Consider the following 21,511-nt stretch of genomic DNA (forward strand, 5'->3'; position numbering starts at 1 on the left):
ACTGGCCCCCCAACATGCCACTTGCCAGAGACCCCCCCAGCCCCCCCTTGTGCCCCGGGGACCCCCCTCTGCCAAGGCTCCCCAGCGCTGGGGGGACATGTGGGGCCGGCGCCCCCCCGGCCCGCCCGTGTACCCAATAAAGTGCCACGTGCGAAGGATGTGAGTGTGACCCCGCGGGACCCCCGCGATCCCTCCCCACCTGGGGCAACCCACAGCGAGGAGACACACACACACACCCCGCTCCCTGTCCCACGGCCACGGTGATGGCCCCCTGTACCCCACCGCGGCTCTCTGGGCTGGGACCCCCGACGCCACGTCTCCTGAGCTGGGACCCCCCCAACCGTTCCCCCCGCCCCCACCGGACCCCGCGGTTCCCCGCCGCGCCGCCAGGGGCCACTCGCCCCGGCAGGCCCCGCCCCCGCCGGCCTCCCGGTAGCCACCGCGCGGCGCGTGCCCACGATGGCGGCGGCCGGGGGCTCCGCGCCGGGGCGCACCGTGCTGGTGCGGGGGCTGCCCGCCACCGCCACCGCTGCCGACCTCGAGGGTCTCTTCGGCCGCCTCGGGCCTCTCCGCCGCTGCTTCGTGGTCACCGAGAAGGGTCGGGGGGGTCGCGGGACGGGGCTTGGGGTAGCCGGAAGACGAGGCCTGGGGCGGGGGGAGGGCCCAGGCACCGGCGTCTGGTGGGGCTGAGGCCTGGGGCCGGGGCCTGGGGGAGCCTGGGCGGGGCCCGGGGTCTAGGGGGGCCTGGGTCTGTGGTCTGGGATGTCTGGTGTAGCCTGGGGCTCGGTGTGTGTCTGTGTGTGTGAATCATGGAGAAGGCCTGGGGCAGGGATGGGGTTGGGGGCACCCGAAGCCATGGGCTGGGAGGATTTTGGGGAGGGACGGACTGGCACATGGTGGATGGGAATTAGGGGGGGGCAGGGATGTGTGTACTGGGAGCAGACCCATTTGGGAGCAGGAATTTGGGGGGATCAGGATGGAGTAGAGGGCTGGAAGGGGGGATGTTGGGAGGTGGAGGTCAGGGCTGGAGTGCAGGTTGAGGGGGGTAGTCAGGAGAACTAATTATTTGGAGTATTGGGGATTGGGACAGGAGATCGGGGGGCAGAGGCAGGTTGGGGGAGCCTGTGAGGTTTGGGAGAAGATGCAGGGGGGACTGGTGGGCATTTTGAGGGGCTGAGTTGGAGGGCGCAGGTTGTCAGGGGAGTCAGGAGGAGCCCTGCAGGGGGCAGCTGGAGACTGAGTGTGGCCCCAGGGATGGGAATGGCCTGACGTGACAGCTGGGGAGGAGGCACAGGGGAGGGGGGGGGGCTGCAGGGCCTCACTGCTTTCCCCGCTGCCCCCAGGCACCAAGACCTGTCGTGGCTTTGGCTACGTCACCTACTCCTTGGCTGAGGATGCCCAGCGAGCTCTGCAGGAGGCCACTGTCCTTGGTGCACGTCGGCTCAGCGTGACGCTGGCCCGGCAGAGGCTCAGGGAGGGGAGGAAGAAGCTACAGCAGAAGGAGGAAGCAGCAGTGGGTGAGCTGGGGGTCCTTTTCCCTGCCAGCACTCTCAAGGACTGGCAGCTGCCCTGGGTCCATCCCTGGGCTGTGCTGTCTGTGAGTCCCCACTCTTTACGCTGCAGAGGCCCCCAAAGCTGCTGCCGCAGTCCCCCAAAGACTGAAGAAGCCCAGGGCTGCCTCCAGGAAAGCCCGGCTGATCATCCGCAACCTCAGCTTCAAGGTACAGGGGTCCAGCCCCACATCCTGCCCCCAGCTGGGGCTGGCATGACCACAGGGGATGCAGGGAGGGATTGCCACATCCCTGACTGCCCCCACGGAGCATCCTGGCAGGTGCTGCTAGCTCCTGGGCCCCCCCCAGCCCCTTCCCTCACCTGGCTGGTCCCTCCGCAGTGCTCTGAGGACAACCTGAAGTCTCTCTTCTCACCCTTTGGCACAGTACTGGAGGTGAACATCCCCAGGAAGCCAGGTGAGCCCCTGCCGGGGACCATTTTTGGGGTGGTGCCCCCCCCTGTGTTTACAGGCTGGCCCTGGCCATGGAGGGGCAGCTGTCGGCAGGCACAGAACAGCTCTCCTGGCTCTTGCAGATGGAAAGATGCGGGGATTCGCCTTTGTGCAGTTTGGGAACATGCTGGAAGCAGCCAAGGCACTCCGGGGGATGAACATGAAGGAGATCAAAGGTCTGGCTGTGTTTCTACCCTTTTTCCCCTGCTGCAGTGGGGCTCTCTGGGGTGAGACCCCCTTCCTTCTTTCCCCCTCCCTGGGGGGCTTCAGGAGACTCCCTGGGAAGCCTTGGTTTGCCAGGGGCAACACTGACAGCGTGCCCCCGCATCCCTTTGCTTCCCTAGGGCGGCCGGTGGCGGTAGACTGGGCCGTGGCCAAGGACAAGTACCAGGCGATGCAGGGCAGTCAGCCCGATGGTGAGGGTCCTGGCTCCCCTAGTGTGGCTCTGGGCCTGGCTGGGTGCCCCCCACCTGGCGGCCTGGGGAACGGTTGCCCCCACTGCTTGTCTTAGAGTGGGTCACTGGGGGTGACTGTCCCTTCTCATCCCTTTTTATCACACACCACAGAGAGCAAGGAGGAGGAACCTAGGGAGGGCAAAGAGCAGAGTCTGGGTGATGCTGAGAAGAAGGAGGAAGAACAAGAAGAGGAGGAAGAACAGGAGGAAGGGGAAGAAGAGGAGGAGGAGGAGGAAGAGGAAGAAGAAGAGAAGAAAGATAAAAAAATGGCTGGAAAGATTAAGATCAAGCCTTCCTTGTCCCAGGCACGAGGGTGGTGAGTGAGAGAAAAGATTCTCCTAGCGGGGAAGGGATGGGGGTGATCCTGGGGGTCTCAGCCTTGCTGTGGGGTGCAGGCCCCTGCTGCAGGGCTCTGGGATGGAGCCCTGGGCTTGTCCCCCTGAGGGACCCCTGGACAGAGACCTGTCCCCCCAGCCCTGCTCAGGGCTATTGCGGGGCTAGGCCAGCTCAGCCCTGGCTATAACAGGCCTGGGAAGGGGACAGCAGCCAAGGACAGCAGTGATGAGGAGGAGGAGGATGATGATGATGAAGCAGGCAGCGAGGATGATAGCAAGCAGGAGGAAGACTCAGATGAGGAGGAGGACGAAGAAGAGGAGGAAGGTCTGTGCCACTCTGGGTGGATGAATCTGGCAGGGTGGGCTGCTGCAGGCGGGGTGATTGGGTTAGCAGCTGGGGGGCTTTCCTGGGGTCAGGGAGCTGCTGCAGTGCAGCCACAGGGCACCAACCACTGTATCTTCTGTGGTTCCAGGGAGAGCTGTGCCCAAGAAGCAGCAGGGTAGGGCACGGCAACTCTCATCAGATGTGAGCGAGGGCAAGACTGTCTTCATCCGGTGAGCACTGGGATGAGGGCTGGCATGGGCTCTTGGGGTGCAGAGTGGGGTGCCCCGCACTGTGCTGATGGATCTGGGCTGGGGGCATGCTGGAGAAGGGGGCTGCATGCCATGGCAGCCCCTGACAGTCCTCTGCAATGGCAGGAATCTCTCCTTCGATACGGAGGAGGAGGCTCTGGGGGAGATGCTGCAGCAGTTTGGGGACCTCAAATACGTCCGTATCGTACTGCACCCTGACACAGAGCACTCCAAAGGTAACAGGCAGCAGGAGGGGGGGCATTCTGCACAGGGGGACACAGGCACCCCTCCTGTCCTTGTCCCCTTGTTGAGCCCTTCTCCATCCCCAGGCTGTGCCTTTGCCCAGTTCCTGACACAAGAAGCTGCCCAGAAATGTCTGCAGGCTTCTCAGGAGGAGAGTGAGGTGAGTGGGGCAGCAAGGGACCTCCCTGGGGGCTTGGGGATGGTAGCAGCCCTTCCACTGTGGGTTTGGGGGATGCCTGTGGCATTATCCCTCTCTCTCTGGGGTGATTCCAGCCCCTGGGATCCCTGCCTGGGTGGTGTGAGGTCCTAGCTGCCCCACACACCCCCAGCTGTGCCCCTTTGCAGGGCGGGGGGCTGCGGCTGGACGGGCGGCTGCTCCGCATTGACCTGGCTGTGAGCCGTGAGGAAGCCCAGAAACTCCGTGGGCAAAAGGTGAAGAAGCCAACGGGCACCCGAAACCTCTACCTGGCCCGCGAAGGCTGTGAGTACTGGCCCTGGGGGTGTCCTGGGCACTGCCTGCCTTTCTCACTGCCCACCCCCTTGCCAACACCCCCCATCTTGCACCCCCTGCAGTGATCCGGGCTGGGACAAAGGCTGCAGAGGGTGTGAGTGATGCTGACATGGCCAAGCGAGCACGGGTGAGCCTTGAGCAGACCCCAGGAGTTGTGACAGCTTGGGGACAGCGTCTCAGGTGTTCCAGGGGGGTACAGGCCTCACTCACAGCCTTGTTTCTCCCAGTTCGAGGAGCTCAAGTACCAGAAACTGCGGGACCAGAACATCTTCGTGTCCCGCACGCGGCTCTGTGTCCACAACCTGCCCAAGGCTGTGGACAGCGTCCGACTCCGGCGCCTGCTGCTGCAGGTGGTTGGCAGGGGCAAGGCTGTGCACATCAAGGAGGTGCGTGTCCCCCAGCCCTGCCCTGCTCCGGTGTCCCCTTGTGCTCTGTGTCCCCTCTGGCATGGGTTTGGGGGTGCAGAGCAGGTGGGGGTGCACCCCTTGTTCCCTCTGGGGTGGATTTTGGGGTAGCTGGGGGTGCAGAGCAAGTGGATGTCCCCCCATGTCCTCTTCGGGGAGGGTTTGGGGGTGACTAAAGGTACAGAGGCGGTGTTGTTTCCCCCCCCTGCTGTGTCCCCCTGTATTCTGTGTCCTGTTTGGGGGTGGCTGAGGGTGCAGAGCAAGTGGGTGCCCCTGGTCATGTTCCCTCCAGGGAGGGTTTGGGGGTGCAGAGGAGGTAGGTGTCCCAGGGTGCAGTGGACCTGCAGGTCCTGGTGGTGGCTGGAGGTCCTTGGTGTGGGTTGGCAAGGCGATGCTGTGCCCCCCCCTCAGTGCCGGGTGATGCGGGAGCTGCGGGGCAAGGGGCAGTCCCTGGGCTACGCCTTCGTGGAATTTGGGGAGCACGAGCAGGCACTGGCCGCCCTGCGGAGCATCAACAACAACCCCCGCCTCTTCGGGCCCCAAAAGGTGGGTGCATCCCTTGGGGCAGGGGGGAGGTTTGTGGGGGCTGGCCACCCCTGGGATGGTGGAGGAGGTCTACCATGTCCTCCTCTTCCCAAGTCCCCCTTGTCTCCCATGACCTCATGTGGGATTCACTCATGACCCTGTTGTGTGGGATCCCCACAGCCCCCCTCAAAACCCTACACCTTATGCCCCCCCCGCAAAGCCTATTTCCTTTCACCACCCCCTGCACCCTTACCCCTCATAATGCCCCCCTCCCCAGCACCAGGGTGTCCCCATCCCCTCCCTCTGCCCTACAGGGCCCCATGGGGTCTGCCCCCATCCCCTTTCAGGTTCCCCCCCCCCCATCCATCACCCTATAGCCCCATGGGGTCTCCCCCACTTCCCTCCCACCCTGTGGGGCTCTCCCCATCACCCCACTTGCCCCCTGGGGCCACAAGCAGGGCAATTCCGGGGTCTTGGGGGTGCTCCTGGTCTTATTGGGGGGGCTGCCTCCTGCCATCACCGTGGCCTGCCCCCACCCCTTGCTCCACCCACAGCGGCCCATTGTGGAGTTCTCGCTGGAGGATCGTCGGAAGCTGAAGCTGAAGGAGCAGCGAGCCCAGCGCAGCCTGGTAGGTGTGTCCCCCCACCTTGCCACCCACTTGGAGGGTCTCTGCTCCCCGGGGCTGCTCCTGGCACTGACCTGCTGTTCCCCCACAGCTCAAGCTGAAAGCAAAGCCAGTGGAGAAGGAACAGGCTGCTGCCGGGGTAGCCGAGCCAGCGGGACCCCCTAAAAAGCAACAGGGAAGGAAAAAATCCCTCTCCAAAGGAGCCAAGGGTTCCTGCGGATCCCTGGTGGGGGGACAGGAGGCTGTACCCTGGTCCGGCTTCCGCACAGAGGCGCAGGTGGAGCGGGTGGAGCTGCCAGACGGCACCACAAGGAAGAAGGTGCTGGCGCTGCCCTCACACCGCGGGCCCAAAATCAGGTACGGGCAGAGCAGGGGGGACACCCCCTTGTCCCCCAGCCTTGGTGCTCCTCTTGGTGTCTCTTGGCTTCTCCCTTCCCTCCCTGGGGGGCCGTGGCTTTGGGTGCTGGTGGGCAGCTCCTTGGGTACTGCGTGGCACCCATGGGTGTACCTAGTGCCCACGGGCACCCTTCTGCTCTGCCCCACGCAGGAAGCGTGACAAGGGGAAGGTGAAACCCCTCCCCACAAAGCAGCCCAAGGCCAAAGTCCAGCGGCAGAAGAAGCGCAAGGAGGCCCCTACCCAGGTAGGGATGGGGGGTTTGCGTGCCCCCCCCCAGCTAGTCTGGGGTCAGATCCTTCTAATCAGGGGGTGCAACAGGGAGTGGTGGGGTCGTTTCTCCCACATTACTGCACCCCCTAGGCCCCCCTGTTTCTCTTGCATACCACCCAGCAGTGCTCAGGGACTTTGGCTTTGCCCAGCTCGGCACTGTGGGGTGGGGGTGTCCAGGGACCCCCATCCTCCCCTCTGGCCTCTGCCTGCAGGCAAAGCAGCGGCGGCGGGAGGGTGGGGGCTCCGAGGCCCGGTTCAGCGAGCTGGTGGAGCGATACAAGAGGAAGATCCTGGGCAGTGATGCCCCCACACCCAAGAGGAGCAAGTGGTTTGAGAGCTGAGACCCCTGGCACCCTGACCCCCTGCCCATGGGTGCTGCTCTGTGGTTGGGTGGGTGTGTGTGTCATTGGTGTCACATCCCATCGTGGGGTCAGGGTGCTGTCCCATTGGGAGACCTGCTGGGGTGAAAGGACCAAGCCCTTGTCCCCTCCCTGGGTTTTGGAGGTGCCCCCATTGTCATCCCCCTGGGTTTTTGGGGGTGCCCCCATCCCTCCCCCTCCTCTCCCAGGGGGGTTCATGTGGTTTGGGACCCTCTGGGGCAGGGCTGGGGGGAGGGGCCGTTGTTCCCCTCCCAGCACCCCCTACCTTGTCAGCGACAGGGTGTTGTAAAAATATATAAATATATTTTAATAAAGAGCTTTTTGGAGGAAGAATCCTCTTCTCACCTACAGCTCCTGGGGGTCCCCCCAAGCCCCCCAGCCCTGGGCCAGGCTGGGGTGGTCACAGCCCCCTCGACCTGATGGCCCAGGGTATGGTGGGGCTGCAGCCCCATGGCCTGGGGGGGCAGGAGGGAGGGTCTGGGGGTGCTCCCAGACAGGGTGCTCTGGTCCTTGGTGGGGGGGGAGCAGTAATTGGGGTGCCTGTGGGGTGAGGGGAAGTGGAGCCCCATTATTTAAGACTGGCCCAGTGGGGTTGGGGGGGTCTGTGGGTCAGCCCCCCAGTGGGTGTCCGTGCGGCTCAGCACATGGCTCGGCGGGGGGGAGGGCAGGTGGGGTCCTGGCTGAGTCAGCGGCCGCCGCAGCTGTGCTGGGGCTCGAGGCCAAGCCGGCCTCACCTGGCCAGTGGCCTCCAGCCTCTCCCGCAGCGTGAGCGACGTGCGTCTGGGCCACCGGGACCTGCCACTGCCCCACAGCCACCCCCACGCTGGGCAGCCCGCAGAGCTGGGGGGTCCTTGCCATGGGGCTGGGAGGGGACAGCGCTGGGGTCTCTGGACCAGAAAAATCTTCCTCTGGTCCTGTTGGGGAGGGTGAGAGGGGTCTGGGCTGGGGGGCGCAGCACCAGGAACAAGGTATGGGGACAAGGAGACAAGGGACTGGGACCAGGGATAGGGATGAGGGGGAAAATCCAGAGACCAAGGATGGGGACCAGGCACGAAGGACAGGGACAAGGGATGACGGGTAGCAGACCAGGGATTTGGGGCAGGGCCAGGTGTAGCCCTGCACGGGGGACAGTGAGACAGCTCTGTACTGTCCCCCTCCTTGTGCCATCCTTGTCCCCTCCCTGGCCCCGTCCCTGGCCCCACTTTCCCTGGGCTGGGGGCCGGGAGGATCCAACCATTGGCACCCCACACCCCATGGCTGCTCTGCCAGGCCCAGGGAGCCAGGGGCTCTGAGTCTACCTCCCCACCATGTGTCCCCGGGTGTCCCCCCTGGGTCCCCGGAGGTGTCAGGGTCACACCAGGCCGGGGAGGCCAAGCCGGGAAGCCACCGACCAGCTCATAAACCACTGCCGAGCCGCCAGAGCCTGAGTCAGCTGGCACCGTGTCCTCGCATGCTCCCATGTCCCCGGGGTCCTTTGTCCCCAGCTACTGGGCTAGGGGACACCCCCTGCCCTCCTTTGGGGGTCTCTAGTCCAGCCTGTGGCATCTGGGGGAGACACCCCATCCCCTGTGCTCTGTGGCTGAAGCTGTGGTGAAGCCACCAGGTCCTGGGGGGCCGGGGTGGCTGTGCTCGCCTGGTGGGTTGTCTTGGGGCTTTGATTCATCCCTCCCTGCCCTGCCACATCCCGGGGGACATGTTTTGACCCCCCCCAACACCCTGAACCCTGGCTCCCTGGGGACCCCAGTGGTGGTGACACCAGCACCCAGCCTGGCACCCAGCCTGGGCCCGGTGCCAAGTGGAGTCAGTAGAGACATGGGACGGCACTGCTGGAAAACTTGCTTTATTTTAAATAAATGTGGGAGAAATAAATACAAATACTGAATAATTAATAATAGTAGCAATAATAATAATGGCAATAATAGCAACAAAATTAATAACAATAATAAAATTATTAATAATATTAATATCATAGAAAAGGAGGAAGTCATGCGACTGGAGTTCTCTCTGGTGCTGGTTGTGCCAGACTGGCCGTGCCCGTGCATGGGGACAGCTGTGGCCCTGGGCTGAGGGCTCAGCCCAGCGTGCCTCTGCCCGGGCGGGAGGTCCCCATGGTGTCCCTAGCAGGCGGGGAGGCTGTCGAGGCGGGCGGCGATGCCGTCCAGGCAGATGCGGAGCCGTGCCAGGGCCAGCCCGGCAGCGGTGTGGGGTGCCTCGGCCAACAGGTCGGGCAGACCTGGGGGTGCCGGGGGAGCGTGGGGCAGGGGGCAGCCCAGGTGGGCAGCCAGGGCGGCCAGGAGGCTGCGGAGGTTCTCCATGTCGTTGGCGATCTGGGCCAGCGGCAGGCCGCCTGCTGCCAGGCCACCCAGCAGGCGCTGGAAGAGCTGGAGGCGGTGGTCCATGGCCCCCAGCCCCTCAGGAGCCCCCTCCCCGGGGATGGCCTCCAGCCCGCTGATCTTCAGGCTCAGGGGAAAGAGCTGGGGGGGCAGCAGGGGGAGTTAGGGCTCGGGCGGGGGTCCGCCTGCTGTGGGCAACCCTTCCTGGGGAGCCCCAGCTGGGGCACAGAGCCCCCCCCATCCCACCCAGCCATGGGTCACTGGGGACCCCCCAGCGGGGGCACAGAACCCCACCATCCTACCTAGCCATGAGTGAAGCTCCCTGGGGACCCCCCATCAATCTGGGGCACAGAGCCCCCCACCCAGCCATGGGTCCTTGTGGGTCCCTGACCCTTGGGCCCCAGAGCACCCCCATCCCTGGGCATCCCTTGGGGCACAGACACCCTCCCAGCTGTGGGCATCCCTCCCTAGGGACCCTCCCCATGGTGTTCCCCCCTCGCCCAGGGACCACCCTGGAGCACAGGACCCCCCACCTCACACCCCAGCCCCCTCCCCTGTGTGACTCCAGACATGGGAGGGTCTCATGAGGGGGTGCCCCTCCCCCGAGCCCCCCGCCCCCCCTTCGGGCCAGGCCTCGCCTGCAGCTGCTGGATGCGGGCGCTGAGGGTGCGGGTGAGGTTCCTGGTGTCCGCCCGGACCTTCTCCAGCCGGACGGGATGGCCACTGGCCAGCGGCAGCCACAGCCACAGGACACCCCAGAGGGACATGCCAGGCCACCGCATCCTGCCAGGCTCTGCACCGGGTGGCATGAAGGGGGTCAGGTGCTCCTGCACCACAAAAATGTGTCCCCCCTGTTCAACAGGGGAGATGTGGGGTGCTCTGACCCCTCACTGGGGACACATGCCATCCGCATCCCTCATCCCAGGGGACAAAGGGAACGTCCTCCCGTGGTGGGTTGTCATAGGGAGGGGACACCCTGGTAAGATGGGGGTCCCCAAGCCATGTGTGCTCCCGCAGCCGGCACCCCCCAGGAGGTGGGAGCAGGTGGAGGTGTGTGATGACATGCTCAGGGAGACGGGGGAAGTGGTGCCTATGGCACGTGGACAGCCACATCCCCGCCGTGTGCCAGGCCCTGGGACAACTGGAGCAAGGTGCCAGTCACCGTGCCACCGTGTCCCCCTCAGCATGTGCCAGCACAGCTGTGCCCCGCCACCTTTCCAGAGCTGCCCTTTTGCAAGCGCCACCTCAGCCACCCATGACTGTGACCGTGCAGGTCTGTCACCGGAGTCTTGGTGACAAAGGACGCTGCTCTGAGGTGGGGTGGGGCTTGGAGGGCCAGGAGTGGGTGCTGGCCCCCCAGTGCTGTGTCCACTCCCCAGGGACCCCTGTTCTTAGTGGGCAGGATGAGGCCAAGTGAGGAGCACAGGCAGTGGATGGACTCTGGGGTGGCACGTGTCCCTGTCACCCGGTGCTTGGGGATGGGGACAGGACAGGGACACAGGGATGGGGGATGGACACGGGGGCAGGGGGGAGTGGGCTCCCACCCCAGTACTCACCGGAGACTCGCACTCACTTGCTGAGCCTGGAATGAGAGAGCCAGTAACAGGGGGATATGGGGACCTCTGCCAGGACCCCCGTGTCACCGCCCTGCCGGTTTGGGCAGGAGGGGTCCGCAGGGCTGGGGGACGGGACGGGACGGGGGGACGGACTGCAGCCCCCTGGGGAATGTGGGATGCTCGGGCATCCCCCCGTGCTGGGGGACACGGCTGGCAGTTTCCCTGCTGGCCAGGGCGGGGGCGGAGTTGGCAATGGTCCCTGGGGACAGGGACAGCTTGTCCCCGAGGTGCTGTGCCGGGCATCGAGCAGGTGAAGCCGGCTCAGCACGCTGCCCACCTGTCCCGGGCTAAGGGGGCACCCAGAGCCCCTCGGGGGGGGTCTGTAGCTGTCGGCCAGGCCTAGAACAGTGTCGCTGCACATCCCCTGGGGTGATGGGGGGACACTTGGGGTTCCCCCCACCCTGCAGCCCCAGGGCTGGGAGGTCCCTCGGGGTGGGGCAGCCCTGGTTGCCTGTGGCAGCAGCCTGGGGAGCTGAGGGGGTGTCCCGGAGCCGGGGTGTCCCGGGGCAGGGGTGTCCTGGGGGGGATATCCCAGGAGAAGGGGGAGTCCCATGGTAAGGGTGTCGTAGGGGCAGGGGGGTCCCCAGGACAAGATTTCCCTCGGGGAGGAGGGGTCCCAGGAGAAGGGAGGTTCCATGGCAGGGGGGTCCCACGAGAAAGGCGGGTCCCATCGTGGGAGTGTTACTGAGGAAGGAGGGGTCCCAGGACAGGGTGTCCCAAGAGAAGGTGGGTCGCATGGCGGGGGGAGCCCCATGGCGGGGGGGTGTCCCGCTTACCTGGGCCGTCCGGTGGGTCCGGTCTGGTCGCGACGATGGCTCCATGCCCCGCGGCCCCCCCTATATAGCGAGCGGAGCGGGGCCGTTGCACAACGGCGCTGCCCGCCCCCGCCCCCGCCCGACGGTGGCCCCACTGCCCGTCCCGCTGTCCCGCTGTGCATCCCGCTGCCCATCCCGCTGTCCGTCCCGCTGTCCCGCTGTCCATCCCGCTGTCCGTCCCGCTGCCCGGCCACAGCCCCTCGCGGCGACTCGGGGGTGCACCGGCCAGGGGCGGGGGGCGAGGGGGCAGAAGGAGAACGGGGGTCCGGGGATGCGCCGAGCACGGGGGGATCCCAAGGACACACGGAGCACAGGGGGCCAGGAGATGCGCTGAGCACGGGCGTCCCGGGACATGGGGAGCACAGATGGGGTCCCAGGGATGCACCGTGCAGTGGGGATCCCAGCGCACACATGGGGAGGGGGGTCCGCAGAGGCACTGAGCATGGGGGTGACCCGGGGCACGGCGGGTCCCGAGGGGACAAGCTGCAGCTGCAGGGAGCACGGCCCCGGGGCCAGCACCCAAGAGCCAGGGGAACCCCAAGAGCCTGGGGGACCCACACACCAACACCCCAGTGCCAAGGGACCCTGCCCCACAGTGTGACCCACGGTCTACCGTCCAGCCCCACTGCACAGTGTGCCCCACAGCCTGCCCCATGGCTGGGCAGGAGTCCCCTGCGTGCCTACGTGCCCAGGTGAGCAGCAGCCCCGTCCGTGTGCAGCGTGACACATCCACATGCACCAGCGCCGTGCACACATGCACACACGCCGCCCACACATGCACACGTGCCTGCCAGGCTGGGCGCTCCCCAGGGGCAGGGGGTGCCCCCCCAACTCCATATCCCACCTGGACTTACCCCCTTTTCAACCCAATCTGCCCTAGATTGGGGCATGCATGCTGGGGCAAAAGAGGCTGGGGACCCCCTTCCATCCAGGCTGGGGTGCACTAAGCACCCAGATCCAGCATCCTGCTAGCTGGGCTGGGCGCAGGTGGGTGTGCAGGGCTTTGTGGGGTGCACCCCCCCTCCCTGCCCCACTGTAGGGGTGCCCGGGCATGGGCTGCAGGCAAAGACACGCACAGCTGCATGCACACCTCGGCAGTGTGCTGGGCAGGTGTGCGTGCAGCCCTGCACACACATGCACACACATGGCTACATGTGTGACCTGGCTGAGGAGGGTGTTGAACCCACACTAGGCACACGCATCCTGGTGGTCCCACTGGGGAAGTGGGAGCTCAGGGTGTCCCTCGAGGAGATGGCACTGTCAGAGCAGGTGAGCACCGTGCACCCAGGGCAGCACACACCCCCTAAGCATGCACACACACACACTGAGCACAGGCACATGGGTGCACACATATCTGGATGCCTGCACACATCTGGGTACCACACAGACACCCAGGGCATCTGCACGCGCACACCTGGCACATGCACACTTGGGCAGATGCACACTTGGGTACACAGAGATCTGCCCCTAGCCACAGGTGGGCACACGTGCGCACACATCTGAGGACACAGAGACCTGGCTGTGTGCACATCTGGGCACACACACACACTGGGCACACACACATCTGGGCACATGCACATCTGGGCACATGCAGCTCTGCCCCTGTGCACACTTGGGCACACTCACACATCTGGGCACATACAGACCTGGCCGTGTGCACACCTGGGCACACACATCTGGGCATGCACATCTGTGCACATGCACACATCTAGGTGTACGCACACATGTGGATCCACACGTACTCAGGCAAGCACTCACCTAGCACATGCACCCCGGGGACCCCGGGCACTGGCAAACACCAGCACACCCAGAGTGGCCTGGTGTCCCCAGGGAGGGTGTCCCCAGAGCTGGCAGAGGAGCTGTGGGGTCCAGCAGTGGGTCAGGGGCCAGGGCTTGAGGTCCTCAGCATCCCTCTGCACCCAGCACAGAGCCACTCACCCCTCCCTGGGCTAGGAGTGTCCACGGGTCTTTGTCCCTAAGGACCTGCTGCAGCTCGAGGAGGGTGACAGGGCCACAGGGACCTGAGTAGACAGTCCTCTTCCTGTGGCAGGCAGCTGTGCCCCACAGCACCTCTGCTCGCTCAGGGGCTGCTGACAGGTCCCCAGGCTCTGGCCACAGCCACAACCTCCCTGTACCTTGGTGGCCTGTCCCCTGTGGCCACATCAGGGATGGAGGTGGTGACAAACAGTCCAGGATTGTCACTCCTGAGACCGGCTGTTGCCATGATGTGGACAGGCTGGGTGCAGGGGTCAGGCACCCCAGGACAGGGTGCACAGCACCCCGCCACTGCCATCCTGCCCCTGGGCTGGAGGGGTCCCATTCACCATCACTCCAGACCAGATGCCACCATGGGACATCGTGTGCCCTATGACACCAGGGATGCAAATGAGACCCTGCAGGTGGGTGAGGGCAGGGGGTCCCCCTCCACTGCTGTAGCCTGGCCGGGGCTGTGCCAGCTCATGGCAGCTGCAGTGGGTCCAATCCTGCTCCACAGCCTCAAAAATGCCTACGGGGCCACACTGGTTGGAGCCATTGGCACCAGGAAGGGACAGTCCCCGAGGTGTGCCTGCCATGTGCCCTAGCCCAGCACCAAGCCCACCGGCCAGACTTGCTCGTGCTCTTGCTGGTGACTCAGGGCCTGACACACGCCGCGCCAGCACTGCCCGGGCAGCACGCAGCACGAGAATCCCAGTGCTGCCAAGCCCTGGCCTTTGCTCGCTCCGCAGCCAAGGGGACACTGAGGCACAGCAGGGATGTGCCTGAGGCCACGCAGCTGCACCGTGGGGGTCAGCCCCAGCTTGGCACCGAAACGGTGGCAAGCCCCGGCACAGGGGTGGGGGTCAGGGCACACCAGCAGAGCCAGCCCTGTGGGGAGCTCCGGGCCCTGGCAGCACAGAGCAGTGGGGTCCCTGGTTGTCCCAACCTGGTCCCTGGGGACAGGGCACTGCGGGTGTGGGGTGGCACGGGGACAGACTGCAGGCAGGACACACTGGTGGGTGCCCTGGCTGCAAGGCCTGGGGTGGGGATGGGGATGGGATGGAGAGAGGGATGGGAACAGGAGTGGGGTGGAGGTGGGGATGGGATGGGAGCAAGGAGAGGGATAATGTGGGGATGAGGATGAGGATGGGAATGGAACAAGGATGGGGATGGGGTGCAAGTGGGGATGGGAACAAGGACAGGGATAGCATAGAGATGGGATGGGAATGGGGATGAGGATGGGACAGGGCAGGGGCTAGGCTGGGGTCTGGGAGGGGACAGGGATGGGGAGTGGGATGGGGAACGGGATGGGGAATGGGTAGCGATGGGATGGGGCTGGGACAGGGACAGAGATGGGCCTCCACTATCAGTGAGAACCCTGGGCAGCCCCTGCAGCCTGTCTGAGCTCCGCAGGGGCACAGGCTGCTGCCCCCCACACCCCTGAGCCTCCATATCCCCATCCCTTGGGGCCACTGTGTCCACATGCTCTGGGCTCCCCTCAGCAAGAGGGGGTCCCCAGAGCCTGGTCCCCTCCAGGGCCAGGACCTGAGCCGGATTCATCCCAGGGACTCTCAGGGCCCCTGGGGAGTGTGCCAGGAGCCGGCAAACCCCACCCCTTGGGATGCTCCTGGGTGCTCCCACTGTGTGTCCCCTCCCCGCCCTGTTATTTTTGGTGCAGAGAAGCCCCAGCTGATTCATGGCTTTTACGAGACGGCTGGAGCTGGCGGGATTGCTGCCCGTGGAGCCCGGCGGTCCCGGGGGAGCCCATGGCCAGCCCAGATTAGCTCCCACGTTCCTGTGGTCAGGACTGATGGGCTCACCCTGCCTGACACTGGCCCTATTGCGGGGTCCCCGGCAGGCAGGGGGACACCGGGACAAGGTGCTGTTCCCTGTTGCAAAGCCAGGGATGGTGACAAGGGACAGAGCCCACCCAGGGGGGCTTCAAGCCCAGGCCAAGAGGTCATGGGAGTGCCCTAAGGGTGTCTCTGCACCCTGGGTGGGTGCTGGGTGCAGTGGACTGGAGGCTGGCCGGTGTCACCAGGTGTCCCCAGAGATGCTGGAGCCCCCAGACCCACAGGATCCCATCCCTGGATCCACACACAGGGTCAGGTGGGGACACAGCCAGGGTGGCACAGGGGGGCTTTATTGGGGGGTGAGGAGCATGCCCATGGCATCAGATGCTGGCAGGTGAGGCAGCCAGGACCCGGTCTGGGGACACAGCCGTGAGCAGAGGACAGCCAATGTCCCCATCACATGTCCCTGTCACCCTTCCTGGCAAGCTGGATGGGCACGAGTGTCCAAGGAGCACAGTACATGCTGCAGCACCCCAATGCACCACAGCACCCCAATGCACTGCAGCACCTCGATGTGCCACAGCACCCCAATGCACTGCAGCACCCCAACACACCACGGCACCCCGATGTGTTGCAGCACTCTGACGCACCACAGCACCCCAATGTATTGCAGCAACTGCCGAGTGTGTGGCCCCGTGCATGTCCTCAGCCCCCCCAGGGTGCCCAGCCAGGTGCTACAGAAGCTCCCCAAGTCCCTGTGGTGTGGCTGTCACCGTGCTGGCCGGGAAGGTGCCGGTGGCTGGAGCATGAGCTGCCCCAGTGGGCCGGACTCCGCAAACATTGACACAGCCCTTCCAGGAAAGGGCGGTGGTGTCACCGGCTGCCCGGCAGCTGCTGGCAGGGCCCCAGGTGGCTGCCCTGGGGACGCTGATGCCAAACGGGGTCCCCTGCAGCGAGCACGGCTGCCTGGTCACTGTCACCGTGCCCTGTCCTGCCCCGCAGTCAGCATCGCTCACGTCCCCAGTCCCTGTCCTGCAGCCAGCCATTGCTCACGTCCTCAGGCTCTGTCCCTGAGCCCTGTCCCCCTGCAGTCAGCATTGCTTATGTCCCCGATCCCTGTCCCCAGTCCCTGTCCCCCTGCAGCAAGCATCGCTCCTGTCACCAAGCCCTGAGCCAAGCCCTGTTCCCTCACAGCCAGTGTCACTCATGTCCCCAAGCCCTGTCCCCTCACAGCCAGCATCACTCATGACCCCAGTCCCTGTCCCCTGCAGCCAGCATTGCTCCCACTCATGTCCCCAAGCCCTGTCCCTCCACAGCCATCATCACTCACGTCCCCAAACCCCGTTCCCTCAAAGCCAGCATTGCTCATGTCCCCCATGCCTGTCACCTTGCAGCCAGCATTGACTGTGTCACTGATCCCTGTCCCCCTTACAGCCAGCATTGCTCATGTCCCCAAGCCCTGTCCCAAATCCCTGTCCCTCTCACAGCCAGCTCCTGCCCATCCCCAGTCCCTGTCCCCCACAGTTAGCATCGCTCCCACTCATGTCCCCAAGCCCTGTCCCCCCCCACTGCCATCATTGCTCATGTCCTCAAACTCTGTCCCCCTGCAGCCAGCATCGTTCGTGTCCCCAATCCCTGTCCCTCCCAGGCAGCACTGCCCCCACCCACATCCCCAGTCCCACCAGATCCCCTGCCAGGCCACCTCTCCCAGTCCTTGGGTGCCACAGTGGGGGGCAGGGGCCACCGGGAGGGGCCATGTCCTTGCCCCCCTGCCCCCAAAACCTTTGCTCTGCTTGGGGAGGTCCCAGCCCAGAGCTGGGCTTTGCCTCAGGGGACATGTCCCTTGTGTCACCAGCCTGGCTCAGCATCGTGAATGCATGTGCATATGTGTGTGCATGCATGGGGGGTATGTGTGCACGCATGTGTGTGTGCACGTGTACGTGTGCACGTGTGTGTGCATGCGTGCACGTGTTTGTGCATACGTGCAAGCGCCACATGAAACCATAATGAGTGGGTTGCAGGCAGGCCCATGCTGGTAACCAGGGATGCAATGGGCACGCAAACTGGGAGCACCGGGAACTTGCTGTGCCCTGCTGAGTTCCAGGCACCTTCCCCTGCCTGCTGCCAGGAGCTCTGTCAGATGCCAGGCATGCTGTGCTGCCGGCTGGATCCCGGCAATGAATATTGCAATTACAGGGTGTCACTTGGGCAATTCTGGTCCCCGGGCAGGGGACAGGGCGATCGATCCCAGTGACATCTCCGCATTAACCACGAAGCAATGATCTCTGTGCAGCGCCTCCATCCAGTAATTTGGTAATTAAGCTGTCATTAGCTGTGCAGCAGGGCCTGAAGGTCACGGCTGATGCTGCTGTGGGACGGGGAGAGTCCAGCTGTGCTGGGGACATGAATGTTAGTGGCAGACAAGGGGACAAGGGATATGGTGGTGCTGCACAGCCCCTTGGGATGTGCTGTAGTGGGTTGTGCACCCAGGGGTGTGTGCACCCTGTGCGCACACACACGCGTGCACGGGAAGCCCTGGCACACCAAAATGCCACGGGAGGTGGCCGTGCCCAGCCTGGCCATGGCTCAGCACACGGTGGCTGCCGTCCCTCCCTGGTGGCAGTGAGTCCCTGGGGCCCCCAGCCTGCCAGCACCATGGGGTGCTGGTGTCCCCTCTGGAAAGGGGCAGGAGGAAGACACACACCCCTCCCCCCACACTGGTCTGGTTGTTCCCATCCAGACAGCTGTCACCCGATGCAGCCACTGTGCCTGAGTGACGGGGTGTCCCAAGGGTGCAGTGACCTCCCTCAAGTCTGTCTCACCCCCCGGCTGCCCTGCTGCAGCACCAGGTCTTACCCCAGGACCCCTTTCCCCAGCCGAGTCCCCACACCAGGGGGGAAATGGCTGCTCGCCCACGTGGAGCAGGGTCCACATCCCCAGGCAGCCCCAGTGCCACTGCTCCCTCCCCCAGCAGTGCTGGGGGGGGTCTGGCTGTATCAGGGAGTGGGGTAGCTTTGTGCACTCTCCCGCATTTCTGCACCTGCCCCATGCCCGCTGTCCCCTCTGTCCCTAGGCTGTCCCCATGTCTGGGGGGTGTTGGGGCTCCCCCAGCCCCTCGGACCCTCCCGGTGTCCCCACACTTACCTGGTCTGTGACTCCCTGCAGGCCTCCCCGCCGACTTGATCCCTCGCAGATACTTTTTGGGGTAAGGGCTTCCTGACTGCTGGCGGGAGGAACAGCAAGCCCAGACCGCAAAAAGATCCGAGAGAGACAGGGATGCCCGCAGTGGTGGCTGTGATGGCAGGAGGTGACAAGGAGGGACACAACAGGGATGCAGGGTCTGGGATGCCCGATGCTGCGCAGAGCCCCCAGGGATGGGTCCTGCAGTGGGACATGGCCCCCACACCCCGAGGTCCCTGCCAGCCCCAGGCTGACCCCTGTGCTGGGGATGACAGCCGCTGGTGTCACCCGTGTGCCCAGCACAGGGCACACTGCCACCCCTCCACAGGCATAGGGACACCCCACGTGTATACCACTGCACTGCAGGCATCCACGGGAGATGGGGGGGGCCCTTACTGTGGGCCCCTACAGCACCCCAGCCCCCTGCCCAGGCTGGGGCTCCTGGTGCTCACTGGTCCCTCAGGGTCCCTTGTGCCAGGAGCCAGGATCCTCAAATGACGTTGGTACCACCGGAGCTGGGTAGACCGAGGGGACATGGCCGTGACCGAGTCAGGACGTGGCTAATACTGATGGGGATACACTCGACCCATCCCGGTGTGGTTGTGGCACAGAGAAGAGGAGCAGCCCGGCTGAACACCAGGCAGCAGCAACCCCTGCCTGCGGGCAGGGAAGTGCAGCATCCCATCAGCTGCAGGCAGGGAAGCGCAGGATCCCATCAGTTGCAGGCAGGGAGGGAAGTGCAGGATCATGTTGGCTGCAGGCAGGGAAGCACAGGGTCATGTCTTGGATCGGGTTTTGCTGGTGGAAGATGCTTGCTGGCTGCTGCAAGCCCAGCACAAGCTGTGATCTGTGGCGACCCGCACCACTGCTGCCTATTGGCAGTGAGCAGGCTCCCCAGATCCCTGCCATTGCTCCATGAGTCACATCGGGCATCACCAACGCCAATGGCAAAGCCCAGCTCCTTTTCCTCAGCTGCCAGAAAACCCAGCCAGGCCCAGGAGGCACCACAGCAGCCAGCAAGAGTAGCCGGTGCTCGGCATTACCACAGGCTGCCGGGCTCAACCATCCTCCAGTTCCGTAAGGAAGCTGCTGACAGATGATCCCATCCTTGGTGGCACCGGCTGCTTGGCGGTGGGGCGAGGGCTGCCTGAATTCTTGTGTCTCCGAGCCATATCCCCAGCACTGGCGGCAGGATGAGGCCATGGATCCGTGGCTGGATGGTGTCGGTCCTCAGCTCAGCTCTTGGGAGAGACATCAGAGGTTTTCAGGGTACAGGGTCTCCCTGAGGGCCTTTTGGTGGGGGACACCTGGTGCTGCCACCCATGGCATGGGGCTGCGGCAGAGCAATCCCTGGGGACAGCCGGGGAAAATGGCTCCCAGAGCCGCAGCAAAGCAGCCCAGCTCCTCATCAGCTGTCACGCTGAACCTGAGCTAAGATGACACCATCCTTTGCCTGCAGCACACCTGTCCCTTCTCCATTGCAGTTATCTCCATCCCCTGGCCCTGCTTCCACCCTGCTGCTGCATCTCCATCCCACCACCATCTCCACCTCAGCATCATCTCCATCCCACCATCATCTCCATCCCACTATCGGCTCCATCCCTGCACCATCTCCATCCCAGCACCATCTCCACCCGCGGCCCCGACAAGCAGGGTGTCAGGGAAGATGCTTCACAGAGAAGGTGATGCTTTGCAGGCTGCATCGCCCGATCCCTGCATCTCCCTGCACGGTGGGGCCGGGGTGGGTGATGCTCTGGTGTGCAGCTGAGCCGTGGCATCGCCTGATTCCTGATTTATTTGCAAGCTGCATAGTTCCAGATCGGAGGAGGCTGGGGGGTTGTTGCCAGGCTCCGCTGGCCTTGCCAGCCGTCCCAGTCATGCAGTGGGAGGTGGAGAGACCACCACTCCCCGGTCACAGTTTCCACCCTGGTTTGGGGGGCTGGACGGGCTGGAGGGGGTCACTTTCTGTGGCAGTGGCAAGCTGTGCCCGGCACTACACCTGCTCCAGGGCCTTGCTGAGCTGTGCTGAGAGAGCAAGGGGATGGCCCATGCTCACCTACACCCTTGGGCGCCCTGGGGCTTGCGGGGGGACACAGGATGGTGGCCTTGCTGAGCACCAGCAGCCACATGGGGATGCAGCTGCAGCACACCCAGCAGCTCCAGGGAGCAGGGGCTGGATCCTGCCGGCACCCACCCAAGTCAAGCACCCTGGTCCCACTGGCCCCCAGGACCCCTGTCCTCCCCAACAGACCCCTGGAGCTGGGGACCCAGCCTAGGGGCCAGCAGGCACCCGGGGGTGGGTGTGAGCGGGCGAGGGCGTGGGCGAGGCAGCGTGCCCGTGCCGGTGTCGCACAGACCTTTCTAGATCGCCGCAAGGCTCTGAGGCTGGTTTTGGGGCCCGTTGGCTCCTCTGACACCACCGGCGTGCAGAGGGGACCGCCACCCTACTGCCACCCCCCTGTGTCCCCACCACAGTGCTGGATGGAGCCCAGCATGGGAATCCCCGTGGCTTGGCCAGCCAGCGTGCCCCCCAGAGGCGGTGCAGAGCTGGGGGACCCCTGTGCCCTCCGAGATGGGGGAGACTTGGGGGGGGCACCGCATGCAGTGGGGTGCAGGGACGTGTGGGACAGAGGTGCAGGCAGGTGGGGGGGGGGCTGTGGGATAGGGAGGGGCACCCCGGGAGCATTTCAGGGGGGGCCCACGCAGAATGGAGGGGGGGGCATGGGTGACCCTATTAATGGGGTGCGCGGGAGAATGGGTGGGGATACGGGGTGCTGCAGGGGGGGTGCACGGGTGGCCCCGCTGAGCAGTGCATGGAAGGGGAAGTGGGGGGGTGATACTCGGGGATCCTGGGGCACAGCAGGGAGGGGGTCAAGGGTGGCCCAGGTGTGTACGGCATGGGGTGGGGGGGCCGGGGCACAGCAGGGTGCGGTTCACGGGGTCATAGGGTGCTGCAGAGGGGGTTCCTGGGGATGCGGGGGTCCTGGGGTGCTGCGGAGGGGGTCCTGGGGTCCTAGGGTTCTGCAGAGTGTGCGTGGGGGGGGTCAGGGTGCTGCAGAGAGGGGGGTGGCAGGGT

At 64.9% G+C, this 21,511-nt stretch overlaps 2 protein-coding genes across 5 annotated transcripts; one reads left to right on the top strand and one right to left on the bottom strand.

The window, feature by feature from the left end:
• The first annotated feature begins 416 nt into the window (after positions 1-416).
• RBM28 (RNA binding motif protein 28) lies at positions 417-7,047 on the top strand. Its single transcript, XM_080393875.1, has 19 exons — positions 417-598; positions 1,344-1,517; positions 1,624-1,721; positions 1,892-1,967; positions 2,086-2,178; positions 2,347-2,418; positions 2,569-2,773; positions 2,984-3,117; positions 3,266-3,347; positions 3,492-3,601; positions 3,695-3,768; positions 3,954-4,089; positions 4,182-4,246; positions 4,347-4,505; positions 4,935-5,069; positions 5,603-5,677; positions 5,766-6,031; positions 6,222-6,315; positions 6,554-7,047. The coding sequence occupies exons 1-19, from the start codon at positions 460-462 to the stop codon at positions 6,680-6,682; spliced, it is 2,316 nt and encodes a 771-aa protein (XP_080250001.1). The 5' UTR covers positions 417-459; the 3' UTR covers positions 6,683-7,047.
• Positions 7,048-7,165: 118 nt separating this feature from the next.
• On the bottom strand, positions 7,166-15,981 carry LEP (leptin). 4 transcript variants are annotated; one of them, XM_080393885.1, is made up of 5 exons: positions 15,860-15,981; positions 11,447-15,823; positions 10,611-10,636; positions 9,693-9,905; positions 7,166-9,195 (listed from the first exon to the last, which is right to left on the bottom strand). In XM_080393885.1, the coding sequence occupies exons 2-5, from the start codon at positions 12,138-12,140 to the stop codon at positions 8,839-8,841; spliced, it is 1,290 nt and encodes a 429-aa protein (XP_080250011.1). In that variant the 5' UTR covers positions 12,141-15,823; positions 15,860-15,981; the 3' UTR covers positions 7,166-8,838. The 4 variants fall into 4 exon arrangements, with proteins under 4 accessions (XP_080250011.1, XP_080250012.1, XP_080250014.1 ...); XM_080393886.1 differs by having other exon boundaries at positions 9,693-9,881; positions 11,447-15,981; XM_080393888.1 differs by lacking the exon at positions 15,860-15,981 and having other exon boundaries at positions 9,693-9,847; positions 11,447-11,473.
• Between the last annotated feature and the right edge of the window lie 5,530 nt (positions 15,982-21,511).

Source organism: Falco punctatus, assembly GCF_963210335.1.
Source record: "Falco punctatus genome assembly, chromosome: 6".
Lineage (NCBI taxonomy): Eukaryota > Metazoa > Chordata > Aves > Falconiformes > Falconidae > Falco > Falco punctatus.

Bases quoted from the DNA above. Each gene is read 5' to 3' on its own strand.
- RBM28 (XM_080393875.1), top strand. From the start codon at position 460: ATGGCGGCGGCCGGGGGCTCCGCGCCGGGGCGCACCGTGCTGGTGCGG. The intron at 1,968-2,085 runs GTGAGCCCCTGC...TGGCTCTTGCAG, and splicing joins GAACATCCCCAGGAAGCCAG to ATGGAAAGATGCGGGGATTC. The intron at 3,602-3,694 runs GTAACAGGCAGC...CTCCATCCCCAG, and splicing joins TGACACAGAGCACTCCAAAG to GCTGTGCCTTTGCCCAGTTC.
- LEP (XM_080393885.1), bottom strand. From the start codon at position 12,140: ATGGGGCAGGCTGTGGGGCACACTGTGCAGTGGGGCTGGACGGTAGAC. The intron at 10,637-11,446 runs GTAAGCGGGACA...CTCTCATTCCAG, and splicing joins GGACCCACCGGACGGCCCAG to GCTCAGCAAGTGAGTGCGAG. The intron at 9,196-9,692 runs GCGAGGCCTGGC...CTGCCCCCCCAG, and splicing joins CCCGCATCCAGCAGCTGCAG to CTCTTTCCCCTGAGCCTGAA.